The 21,643-nt window shown below is 42.6% G+C and overlaps 1 protein-coding gene across 1 annotated transcript in view; it reads right to left on the reverse strand.

The window, feature by feature from the left end:
- Nucleotides 1–21,643, reverse strand: part of grm2a (glutamate receptor, metabotropic 2a) — a 53,272-nt gene that overhangs the window by 12,723 nt on the left and 18,906 nt on the right. Inside the window, exons 3-4 of the mRNA XM_054784761.1 lie at nt 4,008–4,845; nt 1,001–2,064 (exon numbers count right to left, since the gene is read on the reverse strand). Coding sequence (XP_054640736.1) covers nt 1,001–2,064; nt 4,008–4,845 — 1,902 coding nt within the window. The remainder of the gene's footprint in view (nt 1–1,000; nt 2,065–4,007; nt 4,846–21,643) is intronic.

Here is a 21,643-nt window from a genome sequence, read left to right on the forward strand (position 1 = left end):
AGCCTACTTTAGGTTGTGGGCTGAACTGGACATTAACTCCCCCCATAGTTAGTATGGTCAGATTTTGAAAAACTGTCTCATTAGGACTGGAGACTAGATAAGTAAGCAGGCTACACACCTTTTATCCCGATTCCCCCCACGTACAGTGCCGGGATTGGAACATACCAATATAATGCACCCCTGTGGTTGCATTTTCAGGTTGGGACAAAATGCGCATGACAGCTGATGAATGCATCTTTATGTGGACTGTATTTTTTTAAATCTTCACTCACAGGTTGACTTTTTTTTTTGTTTAAACTTCCGTTTATTCCTGCTTGAAATTTCTCCTTTCCAATAGTCTGCGGATATACGACTATGGGTGTTCTGGCGTGGTTGTTTGTTTGAATAAAGTGATTGTTGATTGACCACCTCTTTGTATTTGGCCCAATGTCCGGGCAAAAGCTACAGTATTTTATATCAACACAAAAACAACACAATCCGTGAGATGTGTAACCCGGAAGAGTTTGCAGCTGTGGAATGGGCAGATTCCTCATTTCCTAGATTGCTTTGCTGTAGTTAAAATGATCACTTTTGACTGTCTTACCCTCTTTCAGGTGTTATTTTGTACAGACAGGGTGTAATAGTTTAGATGATGCTATTTATAGTCGTGTACAGTTCAATTATTTTGACTTTTGGTCTGAACTGGCACCCTTATTAAGAATGGGTGTGAATTTCATGCTTTACAGAATATGTTTCCACTTTCAAAATTAAAATGCCCACAAGTAATTTATACTGGAGGAATCGCTTAATTACGCCTATCGCCATAAGCACTTTGTTTGATAAGGTCCGTGCGGCGGGCCAAGTCAATGCTATTTTCCAAACAGTTCCGCGGGCCGGATTTGGCTGCGGGTCTGTGCTTTAGGCTGTACGAATGGGATAGTGTATCCAAATCACCTTTTCATTGATCGGATCAGCACAAGCGGTGAGTCTTAAACAAGCATGCATGTAGTTTATGACTCACCCTGTAGTCACTGGCAGTGACGTAGAAAATGGGCTGAAAAGCCAGCCAGATGATGCAGGTCGTGTACATGGTGAACCCAATGAACTTGGCTTCGTTGAAGTTTTCGGGGCACTTTCGGGTCTTGAAGGCGTAAACCGTGCAGAGGATGATGAGGATGCAGTTATAGGTGAGAGACATGAGCATGCTGGAGTCCTTGCTGTTACACTTGAGGGTGACCACATCTCTCTTCTCGGGGCTCACTTCCTTTCTCACTCCTGGAGCTTCGATGAGCAGCCAAACCACCACCACGACCAGCTGGCAGGAGATCAGACCGCCACAGATGGCAACCTGGGAGGCTGGGCTGATAAATCGAGGTCGCTGGGCCCCGCCCTTAACCCCGTTGAAGATCCGAGCGATGCGATTGGTCTTGGTCAGGAGGGCTGAGTAGCATACAGCGAAGGAGGTTCCTAAGCCCAGGCGGCGCAGCGTACAAACTGCCGTGGAAGGTTTAGCGATGTAGATGAAAGTCATCGTGTAGCACATCAGCACCCCCAGCAGAAGAATATAGGACAGCTCACGACCGCTGGCCTTCACCACGGGCGTCTCGTTGTGTTTGAAGAACAGGCCAATGACGAAGAGCGTGCACATCATCCCCAGGCAGGAAATGGTGACAGGTCCAATAGCCCATGCGTCTTCCCAGCGAATGTACTCCTCAGGTAGGTCATAACAACCTGTCAGATTAGCCAGAGGCCACTGTCCAAAGCTGCAGTCAGCACATGTGAACGCATCCTGCAAGTACTGGTAGGACTGACAAGGGATGCAGATCCAGCAGCACACGTCTCCAGGCTGCATACTCTTCACCTCATTCTTCCTGCAGGGATCGCTACACTGCGAGGCGGGGGCACCCTGGCCATCCCAGGGGATCAGACTAGTGTTCAGGGTCAAGCTCTGAGCCCAGTAGCCAACTTTGTGGTAGATGTACCGTCCACCCTCCTTGTGGTAGTGGAAAATGTTGTAGCGGCCAAAGCTGTCACCAAAGGCGTCAAAACGGACGATGTTATCTGTCTCTGGGGGACGAAATGGTGCTGTTGGGGACAATGATTGAAAAGAAGGTCAAAATACGAGAACAATCTAAACTAAATTATGTCTGGCACTAAAGCACCTATAGTTTGTGACCTCCAAAGGCTTGTAAATGGTCAAAGTACTTACCATTTATATTGTTTCTATAAAAGTAATTACTCTTGTAAATCACACCAAGAAGGTCAGTATTTCCATGCAAGCGAAGTACAATGACTTCTGATGTATACCAGCTTTGCTGTCCTATGTTTTGCAATGCTGCTATGGTGCAGCCCAGAAGGGCAGAAAACTAGGGATGTAAAACTCTCTTCGATACGCATCTCGATCCACGGGTTACGACACAATTAAAAAATGATGGATTTTAAAAACAGAATGAGTCGATACATTGTACAAATGGTATGATTCGCTTGTCAACCCGACGGAAATTGCAGGAGGTCATTACTCAATATAGCAGTCTGACTCATGGTTTCATCTTACAAACAACATTAAACTCATCACACAGCAACTAACACTAAATGTTATACCTCAAAAATATACAATCATGTACCAATACGAGTTTTTATGAAAAAACCCCAACATTTTAAAGGGTTCCCATAATGCACAAAACCATTTAATTGGAGGAGCATAGAAAGCATAGAAAATGGTGGATGGTGCTGCAATGCCAGAGGAAAGGCTGACGTCATTGCAGTGCCCCAATGACTGTGTTGCTCAGATGCAATGCCTTATGGGAAAACTTTAAAATGTTGGGTTTTGAACTCATATTGGAACATGTTTGTATATTTGTCAGGTACACTTTTTGAGTGTTAAGTTTCTGTGTGATGAATATATTGTTGTTAGTAACGTGTTCTTTGAAAGATGACACCGTGAGTCAGACTGTTGTACTGTTTGTAATATATAATTACCGCCTGCAATTTCCAGTGGGTTGACAAGCTGTTGTGAGTGCACTGATAGCTCGTGATTGGCTCCTGCCAAAGAAAGAGTTAGTTTCCTCACTCACTCGCAAATGGCACACTATTTAAAAAATTAGTAGTAGTTCTGAAGTAAAGGAGATGTCGCAAGATTAGAATTTATCCATAAATTAGTCGCACCGCTGTATAAGCCGCAGGGTTCAAATTTTAAGAAAAAAATTGCGACTTATACACTGGAATTTACGGTAACACACAGTTAGAAATCCCACAGGTGTTGCATGTTTAAATTGTTTGTTGCGAGCGGCGACTTGTACCACTTTGTGAGACAGCCCTTCAACGCCCCATCTAACTTTCTCTCACACTGCACAGATTACTATAGACTACTATACTATATTTTTCCTTTTTTTCTTTCATCTCATATTTGGTCCCAAATGCTGATAGTATGTGGGAATGCAGAAAGGTGAAAACTGACAACCTTATTAAGTGCTAATGTGCATATTTGTATAGTGAACTTTCTGAAAAACAAACTCCATGCTCTTACTGGTGGATGGTGGCTGTGCATTCATTTTGTGCTTTTAATTTGATGTTGTTCCTGTCTTACTCTTACACAATACAAAATAAATAAGATAAATTAGATCGCTGTAATGTACGTATGTTTAACTGATGTGTTGAAAATGTTTCCTGGTGACTAGTTCATGTGCTGCTAATGCTAGCGCTGCCAATGCTGTTTACATACATTCTCGTCTTCAGTTATGCTAAGCTAGTGAGCTTGCATGACAATCGTTTCACCGGCAACCCAGACTGTTTAAGAGACGGACTGTAAACCTTTTGCTAGTCTTGTGATGTCTCTACAGTGGATTAATCTAAGGTTTCATGGCTGATTCTTATCGATCGAGGAGGCTGCTACCTATGCAGCTTGTCGAACTGGACATCAGGTTGCATCAGTTTATCATTTAAAACCCTACGGAAACATATATTTACTTTGTGATGTTAAAGCAATTTGGAGTAGCGCTCATGTTGAGCGTAACCATGACTTTACTCACCCTCAATCTTTGTCTTGAGAATGTAGTCCCGATAAAACTTCCTGCCATTGCCAGGTTTAAGAGCGTCGCAGACCTTGGTGGAGTTTGGACACAAGGCCTGCCTCATGTTGTGCAATGCGGTGGCCATGGCATAAACTGCATTCACCACAAACATGATCTTGGATTCGGGTTGAAAGGGATCCTTTCGCAGGGAGTGCTTCCCACAGCTTAAATCATGGAGGCTGCACTGAAACTGGTTCTCCCAGAACTCTCTGAACCAAGGATTCCTGGTATTGTTGTACGGATGGAGGGCAGTGAAGTAGTCGTTAAACTGGGGGATCTGATAGGAGGCCAGTTCAATGGTGAATGCGCCATCAGCAACAGCTTCACTGCCTCTCACCACGCTCTCCTGCGCTCCCCAGCCATCGCTGGCCACCCAAGTGAAGGTGACGTTCATGCGGTTGGCCGCGACTAGAAGCTCACGAGCATCTTCGCTGCGAGTGAACAGGATAACCACCTTGGCATTGGACTTCTGCTGCAGGGAGCGAATCACATTCTCATAGCTCCAACGGCTCATGGAACGGCTCACCTTGGCCGAGGTGGCAATGCAGATGTGTCGGGCCCGAGCCTCCTGCTGAAAAGCATCAATTCCAGTCTCACCGTAGTCCCCTTCCGATGCCACCGTCGACACATACGTCCAGTTAAAGTAACGTAGGATCTCAGCCATGGCCTTGGCCTGGAAGAAATCCGGGGGCACGGTGCGGGCAAAGTAGTCATATCGAGTCTTGTCACTGAGTTTGGCACTGGTGGAGGCGTAGCTGATCTGAGGGATCTGAAAGAGTCGCAGCAAGTTGGCCACCTAAGGAAAAGAAAACAAGGTGAGTGTGTTTGTCATTCAATCATTTTCTTCCGCTTATCCTTTTCTTCCCCAGGGAAGCAATTTGTTGAACAGTTGTTTCTTTACTGGAACCCGGATTGAGCAGCAGAACTGCAGGGTAAGTGGCAACATCTTGGCATTTACAGTTATGTGAGCTTAACTGTCAGTCTGACATACACTGGTTTGTGTCGAGGTTTTCAAATTGTCAGTTATCGAGAGCACTTAGTGACAGGCGCTGCAGTGTATAGAATTGACTGTAAAACTGCAAACCCTGTCAAAAAGTTCCCGCTACACTTCAAGAAAGGCGAGAGCTGGAGGTGCAGTGGTTGAGGACAGAGACCTATGGGCATGTGAGAGAATAAAACATTTCAGGACTTTTAAAGGTTTTTCCGGGGTTGTGACAGTGCTTTGCAGTGTACGGATGCTGACAAGCGACTGACTAGTTTTTGCTTGAGGCGTCGTTGTTGAAGCCTAAGGGCAGTTACACTCATTTGAAGGCAAATCAAATCTGGTAGGGAATTATGCAGTTGCTCTTGTTGTATTGGGCTGGACATTTGGAACATATATACATTTTGCATTTTTGGATCTGAAGGAGGTTCTTTGGAGAGCTTCAAAGTGCAAAAAGAAGAAATGGGAATGAGACAAAAAAGCATTTGAGAAAGCAATTTATTGCAAACAAGCATTAAAGTGAAATCGGCTGTTCATCAACTAATCAAAAGTTTAAGCCATAGACCAAAGGTTGAAAAAAGGAGTGAGTAATGAGTAGCTGTGCCATTCTTGTTCATGAGGTGAAAAATTGCTTTGGACATGCTTGATCCCAGTGTTTCCAGGAGGCTAGTGGGAATGTTGCTCCAGGTGGTGAAGATGGCTTCATGGAGGGCATCCACTGTCGGGAACTGATGTCCATTTTTGTAAACTTCCCTTGCCATCCATCCCCAAATGTTCTCCATTAGATTTAGATGAGGGGAACACACGGGATGGTCCAAAAGAGTGAGCTTATTCCTCTGGAAGAAGCCCTTTGTAAAGTGCATCGTTGTCCTGCTGTAAAAGCCAGTCATTCACCACACAGACGAGGGCCTTCAGTCATGAGAGATGCCCCCTGCAACATCTCCACATAGCCGGCTGCCGTTTGACGTCCCTGCACAACCTGATGCTCCATTGTCCCATTCAAGGATCATGATAGCGTCCCCTCCACTGTGCCGTGTATAAAACATGTCAGGTGGGATCTCCTTGTCATGCCAGTAACGTTGGATGCCATCAGGACCGTCAAGGGAGACTCAAACTTTCTTCCACCTTTCATTGTCAAATGTTTGGTGCTCTCCTGCAAATTCCAAACGGCCAAATTTGTGGAATTGAAGGCCTTTGAAGAGCTTTTTTCTTCTTAAAATCCTTGTCTGGTAGATGGCGTCTGGTGGTTATTGGAGTGCACTCAGCACCAGTAACAACCTTCATTTGGACCTAGGTGGTCCCGTGTCTGGACTGACCTCCAGCTCAGGGTCGGTGACATTTTGGTTCATTTGGGTCTACCCCTTGACTTTTTTGTTCCTTAACCCTCAGGATCTTTTGAAGAAGTTTCAAATGTGTCACTGCGACCAACCTCAGCAGCAATGGTGCGCTTTTGGATTTTAAAGCCTGTGGTCTCAAACTTTTGATCAGCTGATAAACAGCCTATTTTGCTTAAATGCTTCTTTGCAATAAATTGCTTATCAAATTAATTTTTCGGTCTCAGTCCCATTTCTTCTTTTTGCATTTTGAAGCTCTATTTGGAACCTCCTTAAGATCCAACAGTGTAAAATGTAAATTCTTGCAATTTTTCATCTGGTCTTAAAATTTTGATCAGGAGTGTATAACAACAAGACGGCCTGAAGAAGACAAACAGTGGCGCTTGGGACCAATACTGTGGAACATAAGTCCATTGCAAAAGCAGCCTGAAACATTTCTTGTGTGATGCATCAGTGGTCTTAAATTACGGAATCTTTGATCTCATGCAGGATCAGATGGATGAATATTTAATGAGCCAATCCAGCAGGAATTTCCAGATCCCAACATTTGTTGGGAAGATACAGCATCAGGTTCGGCACACACGCACACGAAAGAGGAAATGTGACTTGAAATCTTGGAGTCAGATTGTCCTCTCGCCACCCATCATTATCATAAAGCAATTTAGAGCTATTTCTGTCTCATCTGAGATGTTCCAACTGAAATAAAAATTTAGATTGCTGTAACGCACGAGCGCACCTTTCACATCAGTTCAAAGGTTCGGAAGCCAGGTCAGCTGGAGAATGCGGGCAGCCAAATAATGACATTTCTGCATAAAATAGTATTTAAATCGCCTTGACAGTCTTTCCCAACATGTGGTGAAGCAGCTGGCTACAGTGCGCCTGCTCTCTTAGGAGCGAGTTAGACTGTTATCCGTAGCGGCAAGTGACACATAAACAACACCGAGCCAAAACCCACTTCTTCAATTCATGAAAAATCCCTTCTCCAGTATGTCCTCATTTGGTTTGCTGTGAATAATGACTAACCAATTGAGGTTAATATAAGATATAATTGATACCAGGCTAGTATGAGCATCTGATCGGTATTAGCGTGATGAGTGTGATATTTTTCAGTTCTCTTCCATGTTTATTTTCACAAATATTATGTTGCTCTGTAAAATGTATATCTTGTTTACGAACTCAGGGAGTTTCTTTGTCTTTGGACACAGGAGGACTTTAAGGACAAAAAATGATTTTGAATGACAGTCGATAGTAGTTTTTTCTTTGGCTTAGTTATTTTGCAGGATTGACTTTATTTTGCCCAAACAATTGTATGTAAGAAAACAGAGCAAGGGAATAATTTGATTGCTTTGTTTATATTGTTACATTGTCTTAGATTGTAATAAATTTTGGAGCAACTAATTCGTCGGAATAAAAACAACCTAACTGTTGCTAACGTCCAAACGTCAAAGGTATTGACCACCAACAAAACTGGCAGAGAAAAGGGCTTCTGTCACAACGAATGCAGAGGAAGAGGACGTGGAAGAGAGCCAGAAAGCAGGTAGTTACAGAGAAGTAATAATGAAATTTAACAACATAGGAGACTGGTTGAACGACACGGGAGGCAGGTTGAACTAAATGAGATAAACAGTACGATGACATGAAGTACTGAACAAAACACATTAAGGAAGTGAAGAATCATACTGCATCACTTTGTAATCAAATCGATGGGCTGTAAGGAATAGTGGTTGGGCTGGAAGAGAAAGTGGATGCCTTAAAGAAAATGAATGGATGCCCTAATGAAAAGGATCGCATTACATTGCAAATTATGTGCAGAATCGAGGATTTGGAATAGAGTCTAGCCCCTCTCAAGAGGACTGGTTCGGGTGGAGTGTCATCTCCGAGTCGGAGATGAGATCGTGCTCCAAGTGGAGGAGTTCAAGTACGTTGGGTTCTTGCTTATGAATGAGGGAAGGATGGATCGTGAGATGGACAGGTGGATTGGTTCGGCGTCTGCAGTGATGCGGACGCTTCATCGTCCGTTGTGGTGAAAAGGGAGCTGAGCGGAAAGGCAAAGCTCTAAATTTACCAGTCGATCTATGTTCCTACACTCATCTATGATCATGGGTGGGGACCGAAAAGGACAAGACCGTAGGTACAAGCCAAAATGAGTTTTCTCCACAGGGTGGCTCTCTCTTAAAGCTAAGGTGAGAAGCACTGTCATCCGGGAAAAACTCAGAGTAGAACTGCTGCTCCTCCGCATTGAGAGGAGCCAGATGAGGTTGACCCGGGGAAGACCCAGTACACGTTGGAGAGACTATGTCTCTCAACTGGCCTGGCAACACCTTGGGATCCGCCGGGAGGAGCTGGATGAAGTAGGCCGGGAAAAGAGAAGTCTGGGCTTCTTTGCTTAGGCTGCTGTCCCTGCAACCCGACTTCGGATAAGCGGTAGAAGATGGATCCACACGCACGAACAATGTGATTGTGACTGGTCTCCACATTGCTTGCAGGTCTTATGCCAGGGCAGCTGACAACAAAGGAGGAGAACACGCTGATGTAGCTTCAACAAAGCAACAGGTGGTCAACTTTCTGTAATCAAAGGGGAGATTTGCGGATGTCAGGAAAATTGATACATGCATTCCAGTGTCTGGCAAGAATAACATATACACGCCTGTCATGATAATAAAGTTCACCAACAAAAATACAAAAACATTGCTGAGGCAGAGAAGCAAGCTGAAAGGAACAAACATCTGACAAAACGTAACACTGACATTGCCGAGAAAGCATGCGACTTAAGGAAGCAGGGGAAAATTCAAGGTCCTTGGAGCGCCAACTGCAAAATCCACATCAAGTTAAAGGGGGACCCGAGGAAGCCAAAGGACTTGTTGTCAAAGACATGAAGGAACTGGACAAATATTGCCAAAGACATCATCTCAACTACAAGGAAAAGACGCAACTTAATCTCAACTCACAATGACTTGATGCAGCTTGAAGTCATCAACAATCGACAATAACTCTACAATAACAACATATTCAATTTGATTTATGTAGAAAAAGACTCAACAACCAGACAGTCAACAAAAGTCGTCCAGAACATTCTAGATAACATCTTTCGAGGATGATCCATTAGATAAATGCTGACTGAACTGTGAGAGGCTGTGAATACATTAATAACTATTTACAAATTGCTATGTTAGACATTTTTGTCCACTTCCTGTGTGGTGGGCTGACATGTTCTAGCTTCTGTTGGTTTGACTCAGCACAAAGGCAATCGGAAAGGCTGCAAGGACTCCTGCAGGGAAGTCAAGGAAGGTACTGTTGGGATTTCCATTCGAGTCAGTAAGATGTGATTGTTCAGCGAAGTGACTTTTGCCATTGTTTGAGACAATATAGCAACGACAAGCATCTGACATGACATATGACGCATCACACTGGTTTGTCACACTGTAAATTACAATCCTGATCAAAATGTTAAGACCAGTTGAGAAATTTCACAAATGTACATTTTGCACTGTGGGATCTTAAGGAGGTTCTAATTAGAGCTTCAAAAAGCACCAGCTCTGTGGGCTGGCTCTTGGGGGGCTGGTCTTTGTGCTGCCCGCCCCTTCGCGCACCTTTATATACATGAAGACTGGCACACATACAGAGATACCTGTACTCACGTACATATGCACACTCACAGTACATACGTACTTCCCCACATTAGTCACGGAGTTAACCAGGGTGTTATTATGTTGTTGGTTTCATTACAGTGACGGTGATGTCGGCAATATGATTATAGTTTTTACAATGGTGTGCATTACAGTTATTGTCATTCTGATCACTATCATAGTTCATCATTTTATTACCACTATTACTGCTAATATGTATGACTGTTTCAATTCAGTATTATCATTGTGGTTGTTATTAATATTTTGTCCTTTCCGCCATGGTCTTTATAGCCGTCACATTTATATGCTGATGTACTTCTGTTTGTTTCTGTTGTTCTGTTATTGTTGTTGCAATTGTTGTTGCTGTTGTCTTTGCCCCTCCCTTTTTTGTCCCTCTCTTATCCCCTCACTCCCCCCTCTGTTTTCTATTCTCTTCTTCTCTATCTCCTCTTGCTCCCGTCCGGCCGCTCCAAATTTGCATAACAACAAAACATCAAGGTCAAATAAATTCTGTATGACAGGTGAAGTGTATCTCACACTTTTTCCGTGCAAATCTGTTGAGCACGTAAGGGTGTTTAGATCAACAATACTATCTGCCCTAATGGCTGGACAGGACAAAACAAAAAAAAAGAAGGATAACAGCAAGTAGTTTCATTCAATTCTTGTGTTTAATCTTTTTATTACTTTAGATTATTGATCCATTTTAATGCCTGGTACAATTAAAGGGTACATTTGTTTGGAGAAATATAATGATGATAACAAATATAGCTCAAAAGAGTTTCATTTAAGAGCTGATATCTAGCAACTTCCACGGTTTTCTTGCTAATAACCAAAATCACTTAAGTTACATGAATAGCTATGGCATTGTACTGCCAAAAAATGTAACTCTTATGAGCTATTTTTGTTGCCATTGTTATGTTTGTCCAAACAAAGGTACCTTTAGTTGTATCAGGGATTGAAATGAACAAGAAACTGAAGAAACAAGGGTGGTCTAATCATTTATTTCATGACTGTATATGCCCTCCATGTGTTCTGTGTGCAGTGTGAGTGACTTGGGTGTTAATGTAGGCATTCCAACTTACACTAACACTCGACTTGGGAAATCGAATGTAGACTGAGGACCTCTGTCTACGTCTAGAAATTAATAAAATAGTTTCAAATTGATGCATTCTGCTGTTTACGCAGAAACCTACACTACTTTTTGAGACCTTGTGGTCTAAAAGAGCGTTGGAAACAAACGTTGCTCTAGGGGTGGGATGATGTCTGCTACATGAAAAAGCCATCGGTTCCTCCCAGAAGACCTGAACAATTGTTGGAAGACAGAGCGGCTTCACTTAGCAACACACTTTTACTGTATGGTACAGTATAGTACCGTTTATTTGACACAGTGCTGCTGTCTGAACGCATACAGAACACAGAACTCATTATTTGTTCATTTTTGTAGCGGTTGCTTGGTAACTATGAACGGTTGGATCCACAGAATGAGGATGTTTTTGATCAGGTTCTGCCCCCTCATCCTGCTGCACAGTGTGGTAGCCATGCATTCATACTGCAACACACATTGAGCCCTTCCATTCATTTACAAGGACACTTACTCTGTGTTGACGCACGTCACTTTATTTATTAAACCAAAGTCCAAGGTGTGCTTTCTCCGTCAGGTTTCATATCCACTTAACACCTACTAGAAGGACAAACCAAATTTGAGCTTTCTCTTCCCAGTTGTTAACGTATTGTGTGATAAGAAGAAACGTTGAATGAGTTGCTAAGGAGAACATGATATGTCTTGCAACTGCACAAATAGACAATTCTGCCAAGCCAATGAATAATCCAATCATATGTGAATTATTTATGATTTCACAAGCACATTCTTTACTTTTACTCATGAATAATGAATTTTCCCTGCGTAGCTTTACTGATATGTTTCATCATTATTGTTCTTTCTTGGCCTGGATTCTGTCACGTGTGTATCCATCTTTAAATCCCCTGTATGGCTCATGTACGCCATGAGATTGGCAGCCAAGACTACCTGCGCGCAAGGACGACTATAAATAGGCTTGTTTGTGCATGATCGAACCAGTCCTCAGCTCATAAATTTAGCTTATTATTCTGCGTGCACAGTTTCGGCTGAAAATGTCAAGAAGTGCATTCATGTCAGGAGTGTTCTCTTTGAATATCGGCGTGCATTCTTGCCAGCGTTTCTTCTCCCATCTCATTAGTGACTGGAATCTGGGGTAGCGCTTCTTTAGATGGATGTAAAAATGCATTAATTGACATACCGTAGCTATTATGACACACTCACATTGAGTTTAAATGGTCCCTGACATGATTTATCAACTTTGCTTAAATATGTTATATATTGTTTGTAATAATGTTCTACATTGTTAAATTTTTGAAAGCAAAAATTACATTTACATTTAAATTTTTTAAACACGTAACTTCAGCAACTTTTTACAAGCCAAGTGCCACAATGCATGCTGTGATCACTCCCAAATAGGGTAGTGACAAAATATCTACAGTGGTGTGAAAATGTGCTTGCCCCCTTCCTGATTTCTTTTTTTTGCATGTTTGTCACACTTAAATGTTTCAGATCATCAAACAAATGTAAATATTAGTCAATGACAACACAACTGAACACAAAATGCAGTTTTTAAATTAAACTTTTATTATTAAGGGAGGAACAAATCCAAAGCCACATGGTCCTGTGTGAAAAAGAGATTGCCCCATAAACCTAAAAACTGGTTGGGCCCCCCTTAGCAGCAACAACTGCAATCAAGCGTTTGCCATAAGTTGCAATGAGTCTCTTACAGCGCTGGGGAGTTGGAATTTAGGCCCACTCATCTTTGAATTGTTGTCATTCAGCCACATTGGAGGGTTTTCCAGCATGAAGCGCCTTTTTAAGGTCATGCCACAGCATCTCAATAGGATTCAGGTCAGGACTTGGACTAGGCCACTCCAAAGTCTTCATTTTGTTTTTCTTCAGCCATTCAGAGGTGGACTTGCTGGTGTGTTTTGGATCATTGTCCTGCTGCAGAACCCAAGTTGCTTTCAGCTTGAGGTCACCAACAGATGGCCGGACATTCTCCTTCAGGATTTTTTTGGTAGACGGCAGAATTCATGGTTCCATTTATCACAGCGAGTCTTCCGGGTCCTGAAGCAGCAAAACAGCCCCAGATCATTACACTACCACCACCAAAAAGTTAAACTTTTGTCTCTTCAGACCACAGAGTATTTTCCCAAAGGTCTTGGGAATCATCAAGATGTTTTCTGGCAAAATTGAGAAGCGCCTTAATATTGTTTTTGTTCAGCAGTGGTTTTGGTCTTGGAACTCTGCCATGCAGGCCGTTTTTGCCCAGTGTCTTTCTTATGGTGGAGTCATGAACACTGACCTTAACTGAGGCAAGTGAGGCCTGTTGTTCTTTGGATGTTGTTGCGGGGTCTTTTGTGACCTCTTGGATGAGTTGTCACTGCGCTCTTGGGGTCATTTTGGTTGGCCGGCCTCTCCTGGGAAGGTTCACCACTGTTTCATGTTTAGGCCATTTGTGGAGAATGGCTCTCACTGTGATTCGCTGGAGTCTCAAACCTTTAGAAATGGCTTTATGACCTTTTCCACACTGATACATCTCAATTAAGTTGTGTTTTAACAGGGAGGGAAATCTTTGGGGTTTTTTTCTCCCTTAATAATAAAATGTTTTATTTAAAAACTGCATTTTGTGTTGAGTTGTGTTGTCATTGACTAATATTTACATTTGTTTGATGATCTGAAACATTTAAGTGTGACAGAAATGAAAAAAATTAATTAGAACACTTTTTCACACCACTGTATGTAGTTTTTTTTTGTAATCATATCGTAACCTGTGTATCTAGTTGCATATCGAATCAGCTACCACAAAGAGATTCACATCCCTACTTGCCAGTGAGTCATATTTAGCATCACAGATCACTGGGTGTATAAAAGAGTAGTTGCTTATACATATTCATATCCTAGTAAATGTTAAAACCCAAAGCCAGGCTTGAGGCGAACATTCTTGGACTAAAGTATGAAATCTGATTAGCCCTCGCCTTTTGGACCCAGAGTTCTAAATGAGGAAAATACTGATGAAATACTGACACGATGTTGGACATCTTGATAGATTAAAGCAGTTTTCTTTGGCATGCAATGCTGGTATGCAAGAAACCAGCAGAATATTTTGTGCTTCACACCTGCTCTTTAAATGGAGGGGACGATTTTCAAGCAACAGCCTTGAAAATACACAAATAGGAGAGTCATTAAAGGAGTCCAGATGGCCTCACAGACTTATTTGTAAAAGCGCAAGATACACGCTACGTTTCTCAAATGGCTGAGCGCCACGTGACGCCATGTGAATCTCCCTCCATTTCACTGCCACCACGTCCGGCCGTCACTGCCACAGTTTTTCTGTGGAGAATGATTCTCATTTGATCCCGCCACATCCTCCACGCGCTAACGCATCTTTGCCAAAGCACCAGACTGCTCGGCTGCGACCGCAGATGGGGAAGACAGGAACTAGCCTGCAAGAGTGTCACAGAACTTCGCCTCAACACTTAAGTCAGTCTGTGCTCATGTAACGGCAGCACGGCAAGGCCCGCAGCCAGCTCCGCCTCCATATCCGCGATTGTCACACCGCAACACCAACGGCACGGAAACATGCTCCTTCTTTGTGACAGATTTGGACGGCGTTCGCCGCTTTCTTGCCACCTGTCAGCTCAGCGCGTTCCCAACAAATTGTCATGGAGCGCCTTTAGGTTGAAAAACACTCATCAGAATTAAATCCTGCCACACTTCACATCGACACTGGCAAAATGTTCACTGACTCATTGTGGATTAATGCACGAATCATGCATGCATCTGCTAGCAAGAGCCAGCATCGGTGAAAATAAATGCCGCACAGTCACACACTCCAAATGCAAATCTTTATGTGAAAATATTGTCCCATCTAGCTAACCTAACCCTAACCCAACTTGACCTTTCATTGTACGTGTACACAGGCTGACCCAGGATATTCTGTGTCACAATCATTCAAGGTGGCTGTAGAACCTTTTGGAAACTTGTCCCGTGTTTTTTTTTCCAAGTGCTCTGACCATTTTTTGTGGAGTTATATGCAAAAATGCCGAAAATGGTTCTATCTGGCAATGTAAAAGAATTCTTTAAAAAATCCCTGAATCCAGACGGTGATCCGGATCACCCCCAAAATTTAATCAGTTCTTCCATATTTCCGACAATTCCTGAAAATTTCATCCAAATCCATTCAGACCTTTTCAAGTTATTATGAACACAGACAAACAGATAAAGAGCAGCAAAAACATAACCTCTGCGCTTGCGCTTTGCACTGCACTTGGTGGAGGTAATAAAGAATCCAGACATGTGAAGGTCAGTCACGGCATCCCACAGGGTTCCGTGCTAGTACCTGTACTGTCCAGCCTTTATATGTCCCTCTTTGGCAATATCATTAGAAAACACTCCATTAAATTCCACTGCTATGCTGATGACACATAACTTATCAATGCAACCTAACCAAACTAATCAGCTGTCCAAACTCCAGCCATGTCTTAAAGGGTCCCTGACAGGATTTATCAAATGTACTTAAATATGTTATATATGGTTTGTAATTATGTTCTACATTGCTCAACTTTTGAAAGCGAACGGTAAATTTGCAAAAATTACATTTGTAGTTCATGGAGCCAGCCGTGACGAGCTAGCTCTCGTTGTTCAGTCTCATTTGAAGTGACGCCATGGGAGTGCTATCACTCAGCTACACAAACATAGCGGTGTACAAGACAGAGGATGTTTACAGTGATTATAGGGACGATTTGAGCGATGTGTCCATAGTTTTGGAGCAGGAAGAAACATTTGGAGATAAACTACTGTAGGGAACTTGCAGAACATGGACTTAAGCCTTAAGACATGAAGATGAAGATTAGCAGCCTTCAAAACACAGAATGGAAAGTGCAAATTACTCTGGAGTTGCTTTTTCTTCAATTATTGTTTTGAATCAGCTTCTCAATGAGCATAAAGGGATCTTTATAGTCGGATTTATTTTATATTTCGTCGCTGCCGCGCACAGTAAACATATTGCTGTGAAAAGATATATAATTTATAATGCTTTACAGCCTTGTCGCTATCATGGAATAGTGTTTAGAAGACATTATGTAAACAAGACATGACTTACTCTGTTCTATGGCGACTGTGACGTCATTCTTTTTGTCTTTTATTTCCTGTATATCGGGAATAGCATCCTTTTTCAAAATGTGTTTATACCGTACTTTCAAGCCAAATGCTTCTTGTAAAGGTCTTCCTTCAAAGAAGTCATCAGTGAAATGATCACTGCAAAGAACAGAACTCGAAGTGGGTGTCCATCTGGCTCATGTTCACCACACGTGTTTCGTCCATTTTTGTCTTAAACCTTCGCTTTTGGAAAAGAAAACAAACTTACAGTATCACATCCGGCAGCAACACAACATTTTGGCATGACTATTATTTTGATGAAAAATATACTGAACCAAGTCCACCATCTACCTCGAGAAGCGTTTGCTTGCTCTGCTTTAGCTGAAAGGTGTCACCCCGGTGACGTCACTTCCGGAATAAGGCTTAGATGGAACCAGCAGAAGAGATCATATTTCACCTGGACGAGCCTCATTGCACTGGTAACCTTCATTTAACTCACTACATGGTCAGGCAACAGTATACCTTAAAGAGCTAGTAGTACCTTATCAACCCAACAGAACACTACGCTCCCAGAATTTACACTTACTTGGCACTCCTAGAATTTTGAAAAGTAGAATGGCAGGTGGAGCCTTTAGTTATCAGGCTCCTCTGTTATGGAACCATCTCCCCTACTCAATCCGGGGGGCGATTCCACAAAAACAACACTCAACAGGATAAGTGATAACAAAAATGAATGAACGCATGGATTCTAGGTGCTACTTTTCAAACTATTTAGTAGTTTTCTCATGCAGATAAACTCCTGCCGTTCTCAGCAGTGTCACTGCAGGTAGACTGAAATGAGAAGTAAACTCATTAATTTATTTGTCTCTTGTGTACAAATGCATCTGCCAATGTGGTACCTAGTGTGTCCTAATGACCTGAAATGTCACACAGCAGATAGAACGGGCTCCAACTCAGCAGGGCTCCAAGCAATGCTTTGCATTATATTCTTCTTAGAGGCCACATTTTATTAACGAATGCGCTAAGACGTTACATAAGCTAAATAAATGAAGCTGCCCAGCCATGAGGAGGAGGGAAAGACTTGGTTCTCATCATGACTGAGCTTTGTCGCAATAAAGAGGGTTATCCAATGGCGATAAAGGGAACCAACGTCCTGTGGTGCTATCCTAAACATCAGGAAGATTCACTGGGAAGCCCGGCCAGCGCTCAAGCTCATAATAGCGCATCCATAAATTACCTCAAGACAAGTGTGTTCTCTAAGGACCCCCAGGTACAGGGTCCCGCTAAAATTACACCTCGTTTATCAAATCCCTTAGTTCCAAACTGTCCTTTACACCAGGAATCAGGTGCTCTCAATTCTCATCCCACATCATTTCCCAGGAGCTCACGATCTGTGTAATGTATCACTGTGTAATCTACTGTACTCTTTATTTATTTTAGGTTGGGGTTTTTTTCAAAGATGGAGGGATAGCATTATAGCAAAGAGTTTCAATGGTTACCTCAGGACTTTGTGTATGACTGCAGATGAATGCTGAAGAACCGTAAATCCTGATATATAGGCCACACTGGTGTATAAGCTGCATATGTCCGGGTCATTAAATGGCATATTGGGGCGCGTACGGGTCAGTGATGACCAGTCAACTCTTTATTTGACAGTAGCCAATCATGAGCTATGAAGAAACTCATGTCAACCCATTGGAAATCGCAGGAGGTCATTACCCACTATAACAGTCTGACTCACGGTTTCATCTTACAAACAACATTAAACTCATCCCACAGCAACTAACACTCAAACGTTATACCTCAGAAATATACAAACATGTACACATATGAGTTTATTATGAAAAAAATAACATTTTAAAGTGTTCCCACAATGCATTTCGTTTGAGAAAACTATTTCTTTTGGAGGAGCATAGAAAGCAGAGGAATTGGCGCTGCAATTCAATGAATTTAGTTCTGTTAAGTGTTAACTGAAAGATAGTCAGACTTTTATGTTGTTATACTGCTATGTATGCTGACCTCCACTGACTTCCAATGGGTTGACAAGCTCGATAGCTTGTGATTGGCTTCTGCCAAAGACAGAGCTACCGTTTCCTCACTGACTCGCGAGTGGCACAGTATTTCAACAATTAGAAGTAGTTCTGAACTAAAGGAGATGTCATGAGATTAGAATTTAGCCATAAATTAGCTAGTTCAAAGTTTAAGAAAAAGGTAGCGGCTTTATACACCGGAATTTTCGGTAGCTTTGCTGGAGTAAATATATTGCAGCTGTATAGTATGTCTTATGCTAGCCTCTGTGGTCAACAACCCGTGACCGTAAGTCACACTTGTCACACAAGTCAGGTGCAACTTACAGTGGTGGTAAAAAGTGCTGTTCCTGCTGTTGAGTGCTGTGGAATGAGATCAGGAGCTTGGTGACCTTGTTTTCTGATAACTCACTGACTTGTTTGGTTAATTTAGGCCTATTTGTCCTCTCAGGTATGTTTTTTTTATACTAATTTATAGCTGATTAACCGTGACTTTAACATAATAGAAAACTACCTAACTTGCCTCTCCAGATTTCATGTTTGTACTTGGTCTTAGACGTGCACTAGACTCAGGTGTAAAGTGTAAGAAAGTCGTGCCAATACAACATGACCATGTGTTGGTTACATACCTCTGAAATGACAACAGTCTTCGAAGGTCTTGCACTCTTGTCTCGGTATGGTCCATTGCCTTTTTCTTTTGTGCGGTCCATGTGTTAAGGCAAACACATGGACCGCACAAATCGCTCTACAACTCTGATATAAACAAACGCTGTGGCTCTAAAATGGCGCCATGATTACGCCATTGCGCCAAGTATCGCAAGATTTTGCGTGTTCCAAGATGGCTGCGTAAACAAACCAAGCAGTGTCATCACGCAGTTCGTACCGGAAATGCAACCGGCTCGGGCAGCCTATTTTTCAGCAGTCACGTGTTAGGCGTGTGTAATCTACTTCACCCGTCGATCTATTTTACGGCAGTTACAGGGCGTAATCGTCAGGCAACAAGATTTCTACTATGCATGTGCAATATACATTATTAAGATTTGAGAAATTACAACATACCGTAAATTCCGGTTTATAAACCGCTACTTTTTTCTTTGAACCCTGCAGTTTATACAGCGGTGCAGCTAATTCATGGCTAAATTCTAATCTCGTGACATCTCCTTTACTTCAGAACTACTACCGATTGTTTAATCAAAGTGCCGCTCGCGGGTTAGTGAGGAAACGATAATCATGAGCTATCAGTGCACTCTCAACAAGATTGTCAACCCACTGGAAGTCTGTAGAGGTCAGTATATATACAAGTATAACAACATAACAATGTGCCTCACAGTGTCATCTTTCAAAGAGCACTTTACCAACAGCACTCAATTCATTACACAGCAACTTCATATAATACTACTCCAAAGGTGTAGTATACACAAATATACAAACATGTCCCAATATGAGTTTAAAATAAAAAAAACAGCCAACATTTTAAAGTTTTCCCATAAGGCAACTGAGCAACGCATTCATTGCGGCGCTGCAACAATGTCAGCTTCCCTCTAGTTTTTGGGCTTTTGGCCCTCTATCTCCCTCTGGTGGACAAGCGGCATTGCAGCACCATTTTGTATGTTTACTATGCGCCTCCAATGAAATGGTTTTCTCAAATTAAATTATGGGAACACTTTAAAATATTTTTTTTCCATATTAAACTCGTATTGATACATGTTTGTATATTTCTGAGGTATAGCATGTCAGTGTTATTTACTGAGTGATGAGTTTAATGTTTGCAATTTCCAGCGGGTTGACGAGCTCGTCGTGAGTTTTTTCATAGGTCATGATTGGTTCCTGTCAAATACAGAGCTGATTGGTCCTCACAGACTCATGCATGCCACAATATGCCACTTTATGACGTGGACATGTGCGCCTAATACACTGGTGCGGCTTATACCAGAACAAATCTGTGCAGCTTACACTGTACACTGGAATCCTTCATTGCACTCTGCTTATGGCTGTCTGCAATCAAATATCACTGCATTATATGTGTTGTTTTATTGTATTTATTATACGCAACCGTATATGACGTTTACGTCCGCGGCGCATTGTGTACGTTTTTACGTAGCTCAGTCTTGGTAAATAAAGACGAAAAACATCCGTGTGCTAACTAAGTCTTTTAATAAGAGGACTACTGTATATCCTCAAAATAGTGGTCTCCGCTTTAATAAGTTGAAGGGTGCATTGGTGCACTGTGCACCTCAACAAAAGAACACCTGACAATGAAGGAAAAAAATGCACTTTTGATAAGAACCAAGAATGAAAGAATACATGATTGTTGCAAGGAAGTAACAATTCTCCATCCACCAATCAACACTTGGTTGCACTCTCTGCAGTTGAATACATAAATGCCCCAGACTACTATTTTGAGAAAATACAACACAACTCTTTATGGTGCATTTCAGCAAAGCCAATTATTCTGGCAGGATGTTCTCTGCATCCAACAAGCAGACATTTCCAACATGATCCAAAGTGAAGTGAATACTCACATCAGCTGAGGCAGCAGAAATGCGCCTCTGCTTGAAGCTAATGCCGAGAGGCGTGTACATTTGTGGCTATTTACACAGCAGAGACCCACGCCACACAACAGTCTCTTCCCACAGCGAGCCGAGATTACATACATATTACCGGCGAAAGACTCCCAGACCCAATTAGCAGAGCTTTCATCACATCAGTGCCAGGGACCGAAAGAGGCGCTCTGCGAGTAAATCTGCCGTCACTCGTCATCCTGTCAGCCAAATCTGTGCACAACATCTGCAGCATGTCGGCCTTTGACAGCGCCGCCGCTGAAGTGTGAATTACCAGGAAAGAGGAAGACATGCTCTCAATCAGATCAGTTAGGCGGTCTGGGGATGTAGGTAAACAGATCCTCCCTGCGAAACCGATACTCATTACCAGCCCGTGTTAACATCTCGCACATGCTACTTCATTCCATTTTGGCATCTTTAGGATCATCTATCATGGTCTTTTTCTTACGGAGAGACTGCCTATAGAGCCTATGGTAACACTCACACACCTTTTGCCAATGCTGCATATGGACGTAAACTGCTTCCATAGCGATGACCCATCCATCACTTTTCAATAACCTATCACTGTAGTTTCAGCTGACTTTGGGTACTGGACTCTCCATCAATCTAACCATCCATCTTCTGCTGATCCGAGAGAGGGTCACAGGGGCAGCAGCCTAAGCAGGAAAGCCCACACTTCCCGCTCCCTGGCTACTCTCACCAGACCAGTTGAGAGACATAGTCTCTCCAACGTGTCCTACTACCGATCGAACGTGCCCTGAACAACTCCCCAGGGAGGCGCCTGAGAGGCATCCTAACCAGATGCCCGAGCCACCTCAACTGGCTACTGTCAATGCGCTTGTGTAAGGGATGCCAGCCAGTGTGGCTGCGCAAGTTGACATTG

The sequence above is a fragment of the Dunckerocampus dactyliophorus genome, chromosome 8 (genome assembly GCF_027744805.1).
Source record: "Dunckerocampus dactyliophorus isolate RoL2022-P2 chromosome 8, RoL_Ddac_1.1, whole genome shotgun sequence".
In the NCBI taxonomy this organism is placed as follows: Eukaryota; Metazoa; Chordata; class Actinopteri; order Syngnathiformes; family Syngnathidae; genus Dunckerocampus; species Dunckerocampus dactyliophorus.